Source organism: Saimiri boliviensis, chromosome 12 (assembly GCF_048565385.1).
Source record: "Saimiri boliviensis isolate mSaiBol1 chromosome 12, mSaiBol1.pri, whole genome shotgun sequence".
NCBI lineage: Eukaryota > Metazoa > Chordata > Mammalia > Primates > Cebidae > Saimiri > Saimiri boliviensis.
The window spans coordinates 20,057,192-20,073,705 of NC_133460.1; the positions used below are offsets into that span (position 1 = coordinate 20,057,192).

Consider the following 16,514-nt stretch of genomic DNA (forward strand, 5'->3'; position numbering starts at 1 on the left):
ACTGAGGCAGGAGAATCACTTGAACCTGGGAGGCGGAGGTTGCAGTGAGTCGAGATCACGCCACTGTCACTCCAGCCTGGGTGACAGAGCAAGGCTCCATCTAAAAAATAAATAAATAAAACAGCAGAAATTTATTTCTTATGGTTCTGGGGGTTGGGAAGTCCAAGTTCAAGGTGCAGCAGATTTGGTGTCTGGTGAGGCCCTGCTTAGTGATTCCTAGATATTGCCTTCTCTCCACGTCCTCACATGGTGGAAGGGGCAAGGGGTCTCTCGGACCTTGTTTATAAGAGCACAATCCCATTCCTAAGAGCCATGTCAAAGATCAGATCACCTCCCAAAGACCCTACCTCCATCACGTAGGAAATTAAGTTTCAACATGTGAATTTGCGGGGAGACCCAAACATGGAGACTATAGCAGTGGTTAATTCAAATTTTTAGGAGCAAACAAAACACACCTGCAGGGCTGGACACGACCTGTGGGCCTCCAGGTTGAGATCCCTGCTCTATGCTGATTCTTGTCTGAAGTCCTTAAGCTCTCATAAAGGAAAATAATAGTCTCAATGCTGAATTCATGGTTCTCAGACTGACCAGATGGGGCATCACCCATGCAGCTTTAAAAACAACAGATTCTGGGGCTTTGCCACCAAAACGCCAACCCAACAGTCACATAGGAACCACTGGGCATTTTGCTGTGTCACAAAACTTACCACACCAGAGTTTGTGCGTAGATCAGTTCTAGAACGTTCCTGGCAATGTCAAACTCCTGGACTCCAAGACTTCTGATCAGTCGCATCCCAATGATTCTGTGAAGACATACTGAATTTAGTACCCAAACCATAACTCCCACTTTCAAAAGATCCCCCACAGACTAGGACAAACAGCAGAAGAGACCCTCACCAGCTTGAAATAAAGTCATAAGTTCCCCTGCAAATTTTTCAAAATTTCTAAATCTATAAACATGTTTTTGAACAAGTAATCGAAGGGATTGAGGGAAAACTAGTTTAATAAAATGCAGTGAAGTGGGGATTTAAAAAATTCTAGAGAACATTTGTTACCCTGAACATTTAAATTATCCCACTATTATGTTATACCCCTCTTTGGTAATTAAACATTTTTTTTTCATGAACCAGATGAACTCAGCACCTTTCAAATAAACATTTGAAAGATATTTAATTGAGAACTCAACTCAAACTTTTTTTTTTTTTTTTTTTTTTTTAAGACGGAGTTTCGCTCTTGTTACCCAGGCTGGAGTGCAATGGCGCAATCTCGGCTCACCGCAACCTCCGCCTCCTGGGTTCAGGCAATTCTCCTGCCTCAGCCTCCTGAGTAACTGGGATTACAGGCACGCACCACCATGCCCAACTAATTTTTTGTATTTTTAGTAGAGACGGGGTTTCACCATGTTGACCAGGATGGTCTCGATCTCTTGACCTCATGATCCACCCGCCTTGGCCTCCCAAAGTGCTGGGATTACAGGTGTGAGCCACTGCGCCCGGCCAACTCAAACATTTTTAAATGTCTAGTTGCTGCTATCAAATTAATTATTTTTTCCTGTATTCTAAATCCACAAGAAGGAAACCAAGTTTCCACTTACTCCGTGGAAACTTTATTCCATATTAATTTATTAATAAAAAGTTGTCAATTAAAAAAAAGTTCTGTCAAAAAACAAAAAACCCTTTTTTTTTTTTTTTTTTTTTTTTTTTTTTTTTTTTTTGAGATGCAGTCTTGCTGTGTCACCCAGGCTGAAGTGCAATGGCATAATCTCGGGTCACTGGAACCTCTGCCTCCTGGGTTCAAACAATTCTCCTGCCTCAGCCTCCCAAGTAGCTGGGATGACAGGCGTGCACCACCACTCTTGGCTAATTTTTGTATTTTTAGTAGAGACAGGCTTTCACTACATTGCCAGGCTGCTCTTGAACTCCTGACCTCAGGTGATTCACCCACCTCGGCCTCCCAAAGTGCTGGGATTACAGGCATGAGCCATTGCACCCAGCCAAACCTTTTCACCTTTATGTCCAGACCCTCAACAGAGGGTAGAATAAAAGCACATTTTGGCATAAATTAATGAGAAAATTTGGCATTGAATCTACTCACTAGCAAGTAATCATCATCACACCATCTTATCTGATAGTCAGACCATCTTATTACTAGAGCAGCTTACAGAAATACATAAATGTCTATAAGAAATAAGAGGTTCATCATATTATTTTTAAAAATTACTAAATTTTAAAAACCAGACATGACAATGACAATGCCTCAATTCTGTATATATTCTATTTAATATAAAATTGGCACATTAATTCAATTAAAACAATGAGATAAACCTACATGTACTGACATGGAAAGATGTCAAGACATAGTGGTAGATTAATTAAAGCATATTCTACAATATGATGCAGTGTGACTCCATTTTTGCTTTTGAAAATTATATAGTATTGTAAAAAAAAACACACACACAGAGCAACGTGTGTGTAGAAAAATCTGGAGGAATATATACTATAGTATTAAAATTATCCATAGTGGATAAGATTTCTTTCTTTTTTTTTTTTTAATTTTTTTCTTTAGAGACTGTCTTGCTATGTTGCCCAGGCTAGTCTTGAACTCCTGGCCCAAGTGATCCTCCCACCTCAGTTCCCCAAAGTGCTAGGATTACAGGCATGAGCCACTGCACCCAGCTGGATAAAATTTCAAATGGCTCAGTTTCTGTCTTTTATTTCTAAAATTTGTTTTCAAAAGAAGGTTGTAAAGGGTCAACTGAACCAAGTGAGCTATGACAACAGAATTGTCACGTTAAGGGGAAATTTTAGCTAATGTAGGAGAGAACAGTATCCCTAAGGACAACAGGTAGAGTTGGAACAATGCATGCTTTGAGTATGTAAGGAATCTGTACATCCCTCTCAGCCAGAAACCAGGTTCTGGTTACAGCATCAGGTACTAATTACTTAAGAATGACAAATAATTACCTCCTCAAAAACTCTCCCAGGAAGGAATCAGCTAAAGAGAACACAAAATCCATCAGAAGGAGCCGGTAGATTTCCTGGCCAATTAGAGTTTCCCAACACTGAAAGGCAAACAACAGTCGGAATGTGGGAAGGGGCTGTGGCCTCAGTTCAGTTCTCCTCTATTCCTAGCTCTATGTACCCATTAGGACATGGCTAATGATTTGGTTTGCCCAAGTCTCTGTGTACCCAAAAAACTAGACCCACTCTAAAAATGCAGCCGAGTTTGTTTTCAGCGGTGTTATTCCCTTTTTGGTTTCCTTCTTTTCCCCCTTAAAGCTTGCCTTGCACATATCATATACCCAAACTTTCCCTGCTCATGTTCTCTCCCCTTAGAACTTTTCATCTCTGCCCTATCCCCTCTGGATCTCATTTCTCAGCCAGGAGCAATCAGTTTCTTCAAGAGACCAAGAAGTGTCAATGGCTAAGAATGCCTTCACTCTTTTTGCTTATTGGCCTTACAACAAAATCAATTAATATCTGCTTGATTAAGAAAGTGGCCTAGAGGTTTAGCAGGCTAGTGTAAACTGGAAGCTCAAATTAGTTAGTCTATAAAACTAGTAGCTAGGAACCTCTGCAGGAAGTCAGTGCTATCAGCTGATAGACTGGGAGCTTTTAGATTTGGCTGAAGGAGGAGAGAAAACTTTTGGGTGCACAGGCCAAGGATGAATGGATGTATGGATGGGTAAATGGATGGATGATGGATGTATGGATGGGTAAATGGAGGGATGATGGATGTATGGACGGGTAAATGGAGGGATGATGGATGAATGGATAGATGGATACATAAATGGATGGATGAATACATGGATTGATAGATAAATGGATGGATGCATGCATGAATGGATACATGGATGAATAAAGGGATGGATGGTTGGATAAATGAATGGATAGATGAATACATGAATGGATGGATAAATATATGTATGGATAGATGGATAAATGGATAGATGAATGGATGCATACATAGATGGATAAAAGGATAAGTAGATGGATGTATGAATGGATGGATAGATGGATACATAAATGGACAGATGAATACATGGATGGATGAATATATGCATAGATGAACAAAAAGATGATGGAGGGATAGATGGATAGATGGATGCATGAATTGATAAATGCATGGAAGAATAACATGGTATCTGCTCTAACCATCCTAACTTGGAGGGCTGATTTTGAATCTCTTTGACAATTAGGGAAAGAAGTTGAGGGTGCCATGTTCATGTAAGATGGTTTGAGTCCAGACACAGCAGAGCTATTTTGGGGCCCAGGAATAATGGGTAACAGCGAAACAGAGGCAGGCTCCTAATTCCTTGACTCTGCTGCTGGCCGCAGGGCATCCTGGGTATCTGAGGGCTCACGATGACCATCCTCTAAGGATTATTGTGTGATGTGAAGGCACATTCTCATGGGGGATGCAATAGCAGGGGCAGAGGTATCCCAATGAGAAGGCCAGAGAGGCTGGTTTGTTCCTGAATCCACATAGGACACCATCCTCAGAATAAGGGCATCAGGCACCCATTCTCTGAGGTTAGGGAAGATTAAAAACTATAGGTAAGTGAAGGAGGGTCAGGAACAGTCAGCATTAGGACATAATTGTTACTTCCAGTATTTATGAGCTTATCGATCAGTAAAGCCCAGGGTATCTAGGTTACAGGAAAAACAGAACATCAAGGATCTAAAAGGATTTTGTTCAACCCTAAGGCTGTTAAAATAGACTAGCACTAAAATTACTACCATCCATTGCATATGCTGGGCACTGTACTTATACTACATATGGTATTGCTTAATCCCAATTTTACAGATGAGAAAACTGAGGCTAAAAGAGATTAAGTGATTCAGCAGATGACACAGCACAGCTGGCCTTCAAATCAGATCCTCCTGACTTCAGAACCTGAGCTCTTTTGTTGAGACCCATTTTGCCTTATGTTGCTTCCCAGATTAGTTTCCATTCTCTTCCCACAAGGAATTAATACCAAATACGGAGTGTGATGGCTCTCAAGAAACCCATGTCCTCCCTGTTGGTCAAATGCTAAGAAATCAAACTTAAGGCAGAGAAGCATAGAATCTTACCTCTTCACCAGACAGGGCCACAGTGTTGAGCCAATAGTAACAAAGAATGCCAATGATTGATATTTTCAGAAAGATGTTTCTAAACAGAAGAAACAACATTTATGATTATCTTCAATGACAGTCTTTCATGCTGTCTGCCAATAGTTCCTTTTGGGCACATGGTAAGGTAGAAATTCCTGGCCCCTATAGTTGGAGGGGGGCAAATGGCTAGTTCCAGTGAATGAATTGTGAGCAGAAGCAATGTGTGTCACTTCTAAGCTGGAGCACTTAATGCGCCTGTGAGACTCTCCAGAACTCCCCATCTTCTCTTTGGAATGGTGACCAGTGATATTCAAGATGGCTGCTGCTCTCTCAGCCTGGATCCCTCAGTGACTAACATGAGAAGGCCCCTTTTGACAATCCACACTGTGTATGTAACATGAGCAAGAAATAAACCTTTGTGTTCCAAGCCCCTGAGATTTGGGGGCTTGTTACTGCAGCATAACCTAATTTATTCTGAATGATACCTTCTCTTTTGTTGAATTTCCAAATGATTTAATTTCACTTCCTGTTATATTAATAGTAAATGTACAAAATGTTTATTGGGTGCTGACCCAAAATACACTGCCAAACTCGTTACTGAATCATCCCCGTCAGTCTTTACAACTCTATCATCTGGTAGATGGTATTTTATGTCCATCATACTCAATATGCAAGGTTAAGGGGTGAGAGTGAGACCTAACATTTTCCCTTCTATACATACTTAAAGAAGTGGCATCATGGATCAGTGGGTGGGATGTGGGGAATAATGAGGGTATAGGAATATAGTCAGAATTAACTTTCTTTCTTTCTCTCTTTTTTTCCCTTCCTCCCTCCCTTCCTCTCGTCCTCCTGTCCTCCCATCCTCCCTTCCTCCCTCTTTTTTCAGACAGGATCTCATTTTGTTACCCAGACTGGAGTACACGAGTGTGGCCATGGCTCACTGCAGCCTCGACCTCCCGGGCTCAAGCACTTCTCCTACCTCAGCCACTTGTGTAGCTGGGACTACAGGAGCAATCCACCATGCCCAACTAATTTTTAAATTTGTTGTAGAGACAGAGTCTCACCACGTTACCCAGGCTGGTCTTGAACTCCTGGGCTCAGGCAATCCTCCCACTTTGGCCTCCCAAAGTGCTAGGATTACAGGCAGGAGCCTCTGCACCTGGCTGGAATTTTCATAATATCAATTGGATATAATTGACTGACTGATTTGCTCATTCATTCATCAATCATTCTTGAGCACCTATGATAGCTCAGGCACTGTGAACAAGGCAAAGATTTCCCTGTAAACTGTGGGGGAGGAAGGTAAATAAACACAAATATGTTAGGAAGTGATAAAAAAAATTATATGGTAGAAGACAAAGGGTGGGAGGGAGCTGTTATTTTTAATGAAGTGTGCAAGGAAGAGCGCGACATGAGGGTGATGTTTGAAGAACGCAAAAGGCAGTCAGTAAGCAAGCCTTGGGTGTGGGTGGGAAGAATATTCCAGGCCCATGCAAAGGTCCAGAGGTGGGAAAATAGCTTGGCATGTTCGTGAACAGTTAGGAGGTCAGTGACAGGGACAGGCGATGAGCAGCAAGGAAAGGGAGAAAAAATGAGGCTTGAGAGTGCTGGCCAGGAGTCAGATCTCACAGACCATGGTAAGGCAAGGGCTCTGGAACTGATCAGCAGAGAAACTCAGTCCGCGTTATACAGACCTATACTTTTTTCTTTTCCTTTTTTCTCTCTCTTTTTTTTTTTTTTGAGATGGAATCTTGCTCTGTTGCCCAGGCTGGAGTGCAGTGGCCGGGTCTTGGCTCACTGCAAACTCCACTTCTTGGGTTCAAGTGATTCTCCTGCCTCAGCCTCCCAAATAGCTGGGATTACATATGTACACGACCACATCCAGCTAATTTTTATATTTTTAGTAGAGACAGGGTTTCACCACGTTGGGCAGACTGGTCTCGAACTCCTGACCTCAGGCGATCCACCCACCTTGGCCTCCCAAAATGCTGGGATTACAGGCGTGAGCCGCCGTGCCTGGCCTACAGCCCTGTACTTATGAACCCCACCATAACCAGGAACAAGTCAGGAAAGAAACCAGAAGGACAAAATTTGGGTAACTTCAGGCTTTGTTTATCAAAACTCCAGGATTACTTCTAGCACATATGATGCCTTTGTGGGAATCACAAAAAGGCACCCTGTGGGTGCCAGTGAGTTGCCCAAAGCATTCCTCCCACCTTTGTTTGGGTGGTGGAATTACAAAAATGCACCTCTTTCTCCCTCCTGAGGCCATGGACACCAGGACTCACAGCTTGACTAAGGGGAACACTGGATGATTTCAGTCTCCTCCTCACTCAGGAGCCTTTGTGCAGTGCACTGCCTGCCCATCTGTACCTCCCGTACTTGAGAACTACATCAATCCGCCACTGGTAGCAATCAAGAAAGCAATCAAGCCATGACTTTGAGCAAAAGCCCACACCATACAAACACACTTCATTCTTTTTTTGTTGTTTAAGACAGGGTCTTGCTCTGTCACACAGGCTGGAGTGCAGTAGTGCCATCATAGGTAACCTCAAACTCCTGGGATCAAATGATCCTCGCACCTCAGCCTCCTGAGTAGCTAGCACTAACAGGTGCATGCCACTGTATCCAGCTGATTTTCTGTAGAGGCAGCATCTGGCTATGTTGCCCAGGCTGTTCTCAAACTCCTGGTCTCAAGTGATCCTCCTGCCTCAGCCTCCCACAGTGCTGGGATTACTGGCATGAGCCACCATGCCCAGCCACACTTTATTTTTGAAATTCTGTCTTTCTGGAGAACAAAACTTTGATACTAAAGCATAATCCTTTCTAGCTCCCATCCCACTTCTCTTCATGGAAATAGAAGCTGGTGCTGGGTGCGACAGATGACCTACCGGATCAGGAGAACGTAGACTTCGTGCCGCGGCATCTCGTACCTCTCCACGAGCCTGAACATGGAGTAGATACGTGGCACGGCTAGATTAATGCAGGACACAATGAAAGGCAGTAACAGCACTGCCCCGGGGTTCTTGTGTGTCTTCAGGAACTGCAGGGCATAGAGGAGAGAATGGAGAGCTGGCTTGTACACTGTACCCCTTTCAGCCTCACTCAGAAGTCTCCGTGATGGAAAACCCCAGAAGTAGCTCCTCTGGGGTTAACTATTTATTTATTATTTTAAAAAATATTTTTGAGATGGAGTCTCGCTCTGTTGCCCAGGCTGGAGTGCAGTGGCATGATCTCAGTTCACTGCAACTCCGCCTCCTGGCTTCAAGCGATTCTCCTGCCTCAGCCTCCTGAGTAGCTAAGATTACAGGCCCCCCCCACCACACCCGGCTAATTTTTTAATTTTTAGTAGAGACAGGGTTTCCCCATGTTGGCTGGTTGGTTTCAAACTCCTGACTTCAGGTGATCCATCCACTTTGGCCTCCCAAGGTGCTGGAATTCCACTGCACCAGGCCAGGTTAGCTATTTATTAAGCTCCCATTAATTCGTGTACCCCGTGCCAAACAAACCAAGGCTCAGGGAGGGGAAGACACCTGTCCGGGGTTGCCCAGCAAAGAAGTGGCAGATCGGAGCCTAGGTGCGTCTGACTCAGGAGCCTGAGCTCGAACAGTCATTCTGTGGCTTTCCCTTTTTTTTTTTTTTTTTTTTTTTACAAGATACCAGGGGCATGAGGACATGCTCCCTCCTGTTGAGCAAAGCTGAGTCTCCTGAAGCTACAGCCCAAGGGTAACAATCACCACAAAATTTCTCCTTCCCTCTCCTGTGCGGCCTTGTTCCCTTTTACCAGGCTTCACCTGTCTCTGAGTTCTGAATTAAGGGGTTGGGGTGCCTTTGCTAGCCTGTGCTGCACATTTTTTTTTTTTGAGCCAGAGTCTCACTCTGTTACCCAGGCTGGAGTACAGTGGTGCAATCTCTGCTCACTGCAACCTCTGCCTCCCAGTTTCAAGTGATTCTCCTGACTCAGTCTCCCGAGTAGCTGGGATTACAGGTGCGCACCACCACAGCCAGCTAATTTTATGTTTTTAGTAGAGACAGGATTTCGCCATATTGGTCAGGCTGGTCTTGAACTCCTGATCTCAAGTGATCTGCCTGCCTCGGCCTCCCAAAGTGCTGGCATTACAGGCATGAGCCACCGCACCCGGTCCCATTCTGCACTTTTGTGTGATGCTGGGAGAGGCACTGGGCCTCCAGGAGGAGGCAGCACTCTGGCATTTTGCTGGGAGTGGAGCCGGGGCTACGCCTCTGCCAGGCATCCTTCCATGGGTCTTGAAGTCAGGGATTCCAATGGATTTATCTGATGTCTCACCTTCCCACCTCTTCCCTGCATGTTCTCACCCTATTTCCGTCTACCTATGGATGGTTCAAAGGCACCACTTGCATTTTTGGTGGTATCTTTGGAGCCAGGGAGCCAGGGTAACCTGGGTTCCAATGCGGTTCCCTCCCCACACATAAGCTGCAAAGTCTGGGGCCGGAGCCTTAGCTTCTCTGAGCCCCTTTTCTCTATCTGTACAATGGAGAGATGATCACATAATCCACAGAGATGCTGCAAAAATTAACCGAGATCAAACAAGGCAAGGTCTGGCCCCAGGGCTATGAAGCGACGCAGTTGAGCTGAGCTACCATTCGCATGACACTGTAGTCACCAATGAATGGCTACCACTGTAGCTGGGACTAAAAGAGCACGCCACCATGCCAGGCTAAGTTTTAAAATTTTTGTAGAGATGGAGTCTCCATGTTGCCCAGGCTGGTCTCGAACTCCTGGGTTCAGGTGATCCTCCCGCCTCAGCCTCCCAGAGTGTTGGCATTACAGGTGTGAGCCACTGTGCCTCAGCCCTGTGTGTCTGACAAGATCCTAGGTTGAGCCGTGGGCTGCACGCCACCCCTCCCTTCCAGCATTTCACCCCTTCACCTGGTTCTCTCTGCCCTGAGCCCTGGTGTTGGTTACCTCTAAGTTGTACTCAGCCAGGTAATAAACGGCTGCACAGCAGGCGATGGCCACTCCTGTAGAGACAACCCAGGCCACCACGTAGGCAGAGAAGCGGGTCAGCTGCTGATTGAATGTCAACTTGGCCTTCTCCTGACAGAGCTCTGACAGGTTCTCCTAGAAACGTAACAAATCAAGTTTACGGCTGGACGCGGTGGCTCACACCTATAATCCCAGCACTTTGGGAGGCTAAAGCAGTCATGAGTTTGAGACCAGCCTGGCCAACATGGTGAAATCCCATCTCTACTAAAAATACAAAAATGAGCCAGGTGTGGTGGTGCATGTCTGCCATCCCAGCTACTTGGCTGGCTGAGGCAGGAGAATCGCTTGAAACCGGGAGGTGGAGATTGCACTGAGCAGAAATCGTACCACTGCACACCAGCCTGGGCGACAGTGAGACTCTGTCTCAAACAATAAACAAACAAACAAATAAATGAAAGTCAAGTTTATTCTGAGATCCCTCTCCACTGCTAGCAAAGATCCCCAGGGAACTCTTGTCATACCCAGAGACATAAATCCAGCCCAAATCCACAGTTGAGAGAGAGGGGGAACATTCACAATGAGCATGGATTATGGGAGACCCATGGCGGACTCTGAAAAGGGTCAAGAATCCCCAAACACTGCTTCCTTCTTAGAGAAACAGATGAAGTTAATAGATCGGGACCATGTTCTTGAGAAAAGCACACTGAGGTCACGAAACTCTTTCTTGAAGCATAGGTTGGGTATCCACACTGAGGGAGACACTCACATCTGCAACCCCTCTTGTCAAGGCTTCTTTATTTGGCTGGGTTTTGTGGCTCACACTTGAAATCCCAGCACGTCGGGGAGGCCAAGGTGAGAGGATCACTTGAGCCCAGGGATTCAAGACCAATCTGGGCAACATAGTGAGGCTCTCTACAAAAGATGTAAAAATTAGTTGGGCATGGTGGTGTGTACCATGGTCCCAAACTACTCAGGAGGCTAAGGTGGGAGGATAAGTTGAGCCCAGGAGGTCAAGGGTGCAGTGAGTTATGACTGCACCACTGCACTCCAGCCTGGGCGACAAAGCAAGACCTTATCTCAAAAATAATTTAAAAAATTTTTTTAAGTCCCTTTATTTATAAAATCATTTGCTCTTTCTTCCTAATAAGTTTGTGTCTATAAACCATGAGTTCCCAACCTCTGCACTACTGACACTGTGGGCTGCAGAATTCTCTGTTGAGGGGGATGTTCTATGCATTGTTTAGCAGCATCACTGGCGTCTACCCACTAGATACCAAGAGCACCCTTTTCCCAAGCCAAAAAAGTCTCCAGAAGTTGTCAAATGTACTCCAGAGGGGCAAGATTTCTCTGGGTTGAAAATCATTGCCCTGGCAGGCTCACAACAGTAATCCCAGTACTTGGGAGGCTGAGATGGGAAGATCATTTGAAGTTAGGAGTTCGAGACCAGCATGGTCAACATAGTGAAACATCATCTTTACTTTAAAAAAATCCAAAAATCAGCCAGGTGTGGTGGCAGGTGCCTGTAACCTCAGCTACCTGGGAGGCTGATGCAGGAGAATCACCTGAACCCAGGAGGCAGAGGTTGCAGTGAGCCGAGATCATGCCACTGCCCTCCAGCCTGGGTAACAGAGTGAGATTCCATTAAAAAAAAAAAAAGAAAACCATTGCCCAAAAGCAAATTTCTCCCTTCCCCTCCCCTCCCTCCTCCTCTCCCTTCCTCCCCTCCCTCCCTCCCTTCCTTCCTTCCTTCTTTCCTTTTTCTTTCTTTTCCTTCCTTCCTTCCTTCTTTCTCTTTCTTTCTTTCTTTTGAGACAAGTTCTCACTGTGCTTTCCAAGTTAGTCTTGAACTTCTGAGCCGAGGCCATCTGCTTGCTTTGGCCTCTCAAAGTGCCGGGATTACACAGGCATGAGCCACCCAGAAAAAAGTGCCTGGCCTAGCGACAAATTTAAATCTGGAACTGTGAGGTCAAGAAACAGGTACATTGGCCAGGTGCAGTGGCTCACACCTGTAATCCCAGCACTTTGAGAAGCCAGGATAGGAGGATCCCTTGAGCCCAGGAGTTCGGGACCAGTCTGGGCAACATAAGGAGACCTTGTCATCACAAAAAATAAAAATTAAACAATTAGCTAGGTGTGATGGCTCACGCCTGTAATCCCAGCTACTCGAGGGGCTGAGGAAGGAGGATCACTTGAACCCAGGAGTTCGAGGCTTACAGTGAACTATAATTGAGCCATTGCACTCTAGTCTGGGCAAAGTACATTTAACAGTGATATAAATTGCTAAACTGACCTCCAGTAAGATTATACTGGAGGGCCGTGGTGTGATCTTGTCTCACCACAACCTCCACCTCCTGGGTTCAAATAATTCTCCTGTTTCTGTCTCCTAAGTAACTGGGATTACAGGCACCCATTGCTACACCCAGCTAATTTTTGTATTTTTAGTAGAGGCAGGATTTTACTCTATTGGCCAGGCTGGTCTCGAACTCCTGACCTCAGGTGATCCACTCAGTTCCCTGTTGCTGCTGTAGCAAATGACCACCAACTTAGCAGCTGAAAATAACACAAATTTGTTCTCTTACTCTTCTGGAGATCAGAAGTTAGAAAATGTTTTTTGCGTTTTGTTTTCATGGGAAAATGCTCATTTCTCCACACTATACCCCGCTCTTGGCATTATGAATATTTTAATTTTTTTTTTTCCAGTCTCATGGGCAATAAAACAGTAGTTCATTATTACTTTAAGAAAAGTTACTGGCATACTGGAGAAGGGGAGACCTGACCACAGCAAACGAGTCAAGTGAGCTCGCCTTACCCTTATCTCAGTGCTAAGGTTCTTCTGTTTTAGCTTCACAGCTTTTTCATGAGTGACAGTGAAGTCCCAGCAAAAGATCAGCTTAGTGATCCCTCCGGAGTAAATGTGGGGGTTAATGAAGTTGTTCCGGAAATACCTGGCCATGCTAGAGAAGGCAGAAACCAAAATATCCCAAGGTTATTTCAACAGTCATTGGGAATGCAGGGCTTCAACAGACAGCCCCATTACTGATGGGGAAAGGCAGCGTGAAGACAGCCCCAGGCTGTTGGCCTGGAGCCATGTGGTCACAGCACAGCGGTGAAACGGGCACTGGCTTTGGGACTGCACAGGCCTGGCTTGCGGCTCTGGATCTTTGTCCACTGAGCAACCTTTGTCCTGTGAATTGTTCTGATTCTGAGCTTCAGTTTCCACATTTGTAGAGAAGGAATAACAATAGTACTCACCTCACAGAGTTGTGTTTTCGTTTTTTTGGTTTTTTTTTTTTTTTTTTTTTTTTTTGAGACAGAGTTTTGCTTTTATCTCCCAGGCTGGAGTGCTGTGGCGTGATCTTGGCTTGCTGCAACCTCCACCTCCTCCCGGGTTCAAGCGATTTTCCTGCCTCAGTCTCCCAAGTAACTGGGATTATAGGTGCCCATTGCCACACCCAGCTAATTTTTATATTTTTAATAGAGGCAGGGTTTCACCATGTTGACCAGGTTAGTTTCAAACTCCTGACCTCAGGCGGTCCACCCAGTTCCCTGTTGCTGCTGTAACAATTGGCAACCAACTTAGCAGCTGAAAACAACACAGATTTGTTCTCGTACCCTTTTAGAGATCAGAAGTCAGAAAATGCTTTTCCTTGGTGTTTGTTTAGAGACGAGGTCTTACTGGCTGTGTGGCCCAGGCTGGGGTGCAGTGGTGCAGTCATAGCTCACTACAGCCTTGACTTTCTGGGCTCAGGCGATCCTCCCGCTACAGCCTCCAGAGTAGCTGGAACTACAGGCACATGCCACCATGCCCAGCTAATCAGAAAATGAGTCTCACAGGGCTAAAATGAAGGTGTTGGCAGGCTGTGTTCCTTCTGGAAGCTCTAGGAGAGAATCCATTTCCTTGTCTTTTCCAGCTTCTAGATGCTGTCCTCTTTCCTTGGCTTGTGGCCATCTCCATCTTCAAAGCCAGCAGGGTAGCATCTTCCCATCCCCCCACTTCTCTCTGACCTCCTGCCTCCCTCTTATAAAAACCCTTGTGATCCATTGGGTCCACCCAGATAATCCAGGATAATCTCCCCATTTAAAAATCCTCAATCACATTTTCAAAGTCCCTTTTGTTATGTGAAGTCACATATCCACCAGTTCGGGGGATTAGCATGTAGACATCTCTGGGGGTGGGGGCAGATGATTCAGCTTTCCAAAGAGTCCATGCAGTGCTTGAGCATCAAGCACTTGATGAAGTCACTGTTATTGTCATGGGATATCTTAGGCCCAGGAAGCCCTCAGCACACACACAAAAATGCTGCATAAAACGGATACTGCTGTTCTGAAATTTGCCATTACTCAACAGCAACTTAAGAATCTCAGCTGACTGCAGCCTTGACCTAATGGGCTCAGGTGATTCTCTCACGTCAGTCTCCCAAGTAGCTGTGACTACAGGCGTGTGCCACCAAGCCAGGCTAATTTTTTATATTTTTAGTAGAGATGGGATTTCGCCATGTTGCCCAGGCCAGTCTTGAACTCCTAGATTCAAGTGATTTGCCCACCCCAGCCTCCCAGAGTGCTAAGATTACAGGCGTGAGCCACCGTGGCCAGCCTACACATATTTTCACTGTGTATTTTCCATCTGTACCTCCTCTCTGATAGTTATCTATTCTGTTCTTCTGTCCATATCATTGCTAGGGTAATTGCATCTTTATTATCAGGCTGACCAATTTCTTTTTTTTTTTTAATTGCATTTTAGGTTTTGGGGTACATGTGATGAACATGCAAGATTGTTGCATAGGTACACACATGGCAGTGTGCTTTGCTGCCTTCCGTCCCCTCACCTGTATCTGTCATTTCTCCCCATGCTATCTCTTCCCACCTCCCCACCCCCCCCGCCCCTCCCCCATTTCCCTCCAACGGACCCCAGTGTGTAGTGCTCCCCTCCCTGTGTCCATGTGTTCTCATTGTTCAACACCCGCCTATGAGTGAGAATATACGGTGTTTGATTTTCTGCTCTTGTGCAGGCTGACCAATTTCTTTAAAAGCACAGAAAATCCTCTCTTCTGTCGAAGCTCTTATTTTACAGGGCAGGACAAGGAATGATAGGACAGCAATACAAAGTCAAAACTGCAGTCCGGGCACAGTGGCTCACGCCTGCGATCCCAGCACTTTGGGAGGCTGAGGCGGGTGGATCACCAGAGGTCAAGAGTTTGAGATCAGCCTGGCCCACATGGTGAAACCCCGTCTCTACCAAAAATTACAAAAATTAGCTGGGCATGGTGGCGCACACCTGTAATCCCAACTACTTGGGAGGCTGAGAAGGGAGAATCGCTTGAACCCAGGAGGCAGAGGTTGCAGTGAGCCAAGATTGTGCCATTGAACTCCAGCCTGGGTGACAGAGCGAGACTCTGTCTCAAAAAAAAAAAAAAAAGTCAAAACTGCAGAGAAACTGTTACCTGGGTAATTTTTGAATTTTTGCCTAAGTCTAACATGACCTTCAAAATCAGGAAATGCAGACGCTTCCATACCTGAACAGCAAACTGAAGAAGCAGGTGGTCAAGCACGCTCCGATCGTGAAGATGTAGGCCAACTGCATGTTGTAGGATGCCCCACTGTTCCCGTGCTGGATGGTGGAATTGGTGTAAAAGCCATAGTACATGACCGTGTCCCTAAAATAACCCTGAAAGGGACAATAAACCCTAGGTCAGGTGGATCTCCTGAAAAAAAAGGTAAATGAGTATGGTCATCAGAGTTGACCTCTTCTGAATACAAGAAGCTTGGGCCAGTTGGTTTAGACATCTTGTTGTCCAGGAAAGGGCCACCGAAAATTTGGACATTGTGTCACTGGGCTCTCAGACTTGAAAAGAAATCCAACATCAGTTTATAATGGAGACATTGAGCTGTTACCACCTGGACCCAGTGACCAAGTGAAACACCAGCAAGAACAAGACAGCTAGGCCTGTCGTGTCACCAGTATTATGTGCCTCTGTCACCAGTGTTATGAATAAACATGTTTGGCCGGGTGTGGTGGCTCATGCCTGTAATCTCAGCACTTTGGGAGGCTGAGGCAGGCAGATCATGAGGTTAGGAAATCGAGACATCCTAGCCAACGTGGAGAAACCCTGTCTCTACTAAAATACAAAAAATTAGCCAGGCATGGTGATGCATGTCTGTAGCTACTTGGGAGGCTGAGGCAGGGAAATTACTTGAACCTGGGAGGCGGGGATTGCAGTGAGCCGAGATCATGCCACTGCACTCCAGCCTGAGCAACAGAGCAAGACTCCATCTCAAAACAAACAAACAAATGCTTAATGGGAAACAAATCAAGACTTTAGACCTACATTTCAGTGCACAGGAAATAAGAAGCCAGAGAAACAAATTCTAGAGATCACTAGAAAATAACCAGACAATTCCAGAAGGTAGGACGTTGGAATCTACACAGCAGTTGGCTTAATTTCTACAATAAG

At 45.4% G+C, this 16,514-nt stretch overlaps 1 protein-coding gene across 4 annotated transcripts in view; it reads right to left on the reverse strand.

Moving 5' to 3' along the window:
• TMC5 (transmembrane channel like 5) overlaps positions 1 to 16,514 on the reverse strand; it is an 88,606-nt gene that overhangs the window by 14,364 nt on the left and 57,728 nt on the right. For all 4 annotated transcript variants that reach the window (XM_074381986.1, XM_010340725.3, XM_074381985.1 and 1 more), the window contains 7 exons: positions 15,576 to 15,727; positions 12,872 to 13,016; positions 10,042 to 10,197; positions 7,988 to 8,139; positions 5,076 to 5,154; positions 2,964 to 3,061; positions 708 to 803 (listed from right to left, as the gene is read on the reverse strand). In XM_074381986.1, the coding sequence (XP_074238087.1) occupies positions 708 to 803; positions 2,964 to 3,061; positions 5,076 to 5,154; positions 7,988 to 8,139; positions 10,042 to 10,197; positions 12,872 to 13,016; positions 15,576 to 15,727 (878 nt within the window). The remainder of the gene's footprint in view (positions 1 to 707; positions 804 to 2,963; positions 3,062 to 5,075; positions 5,155 to 7,987; positions 8,140 to 10,041; positions 10,198 to 12,871; positions 13,017 to 15,575; positions 15,728 to 16,514) is intronic.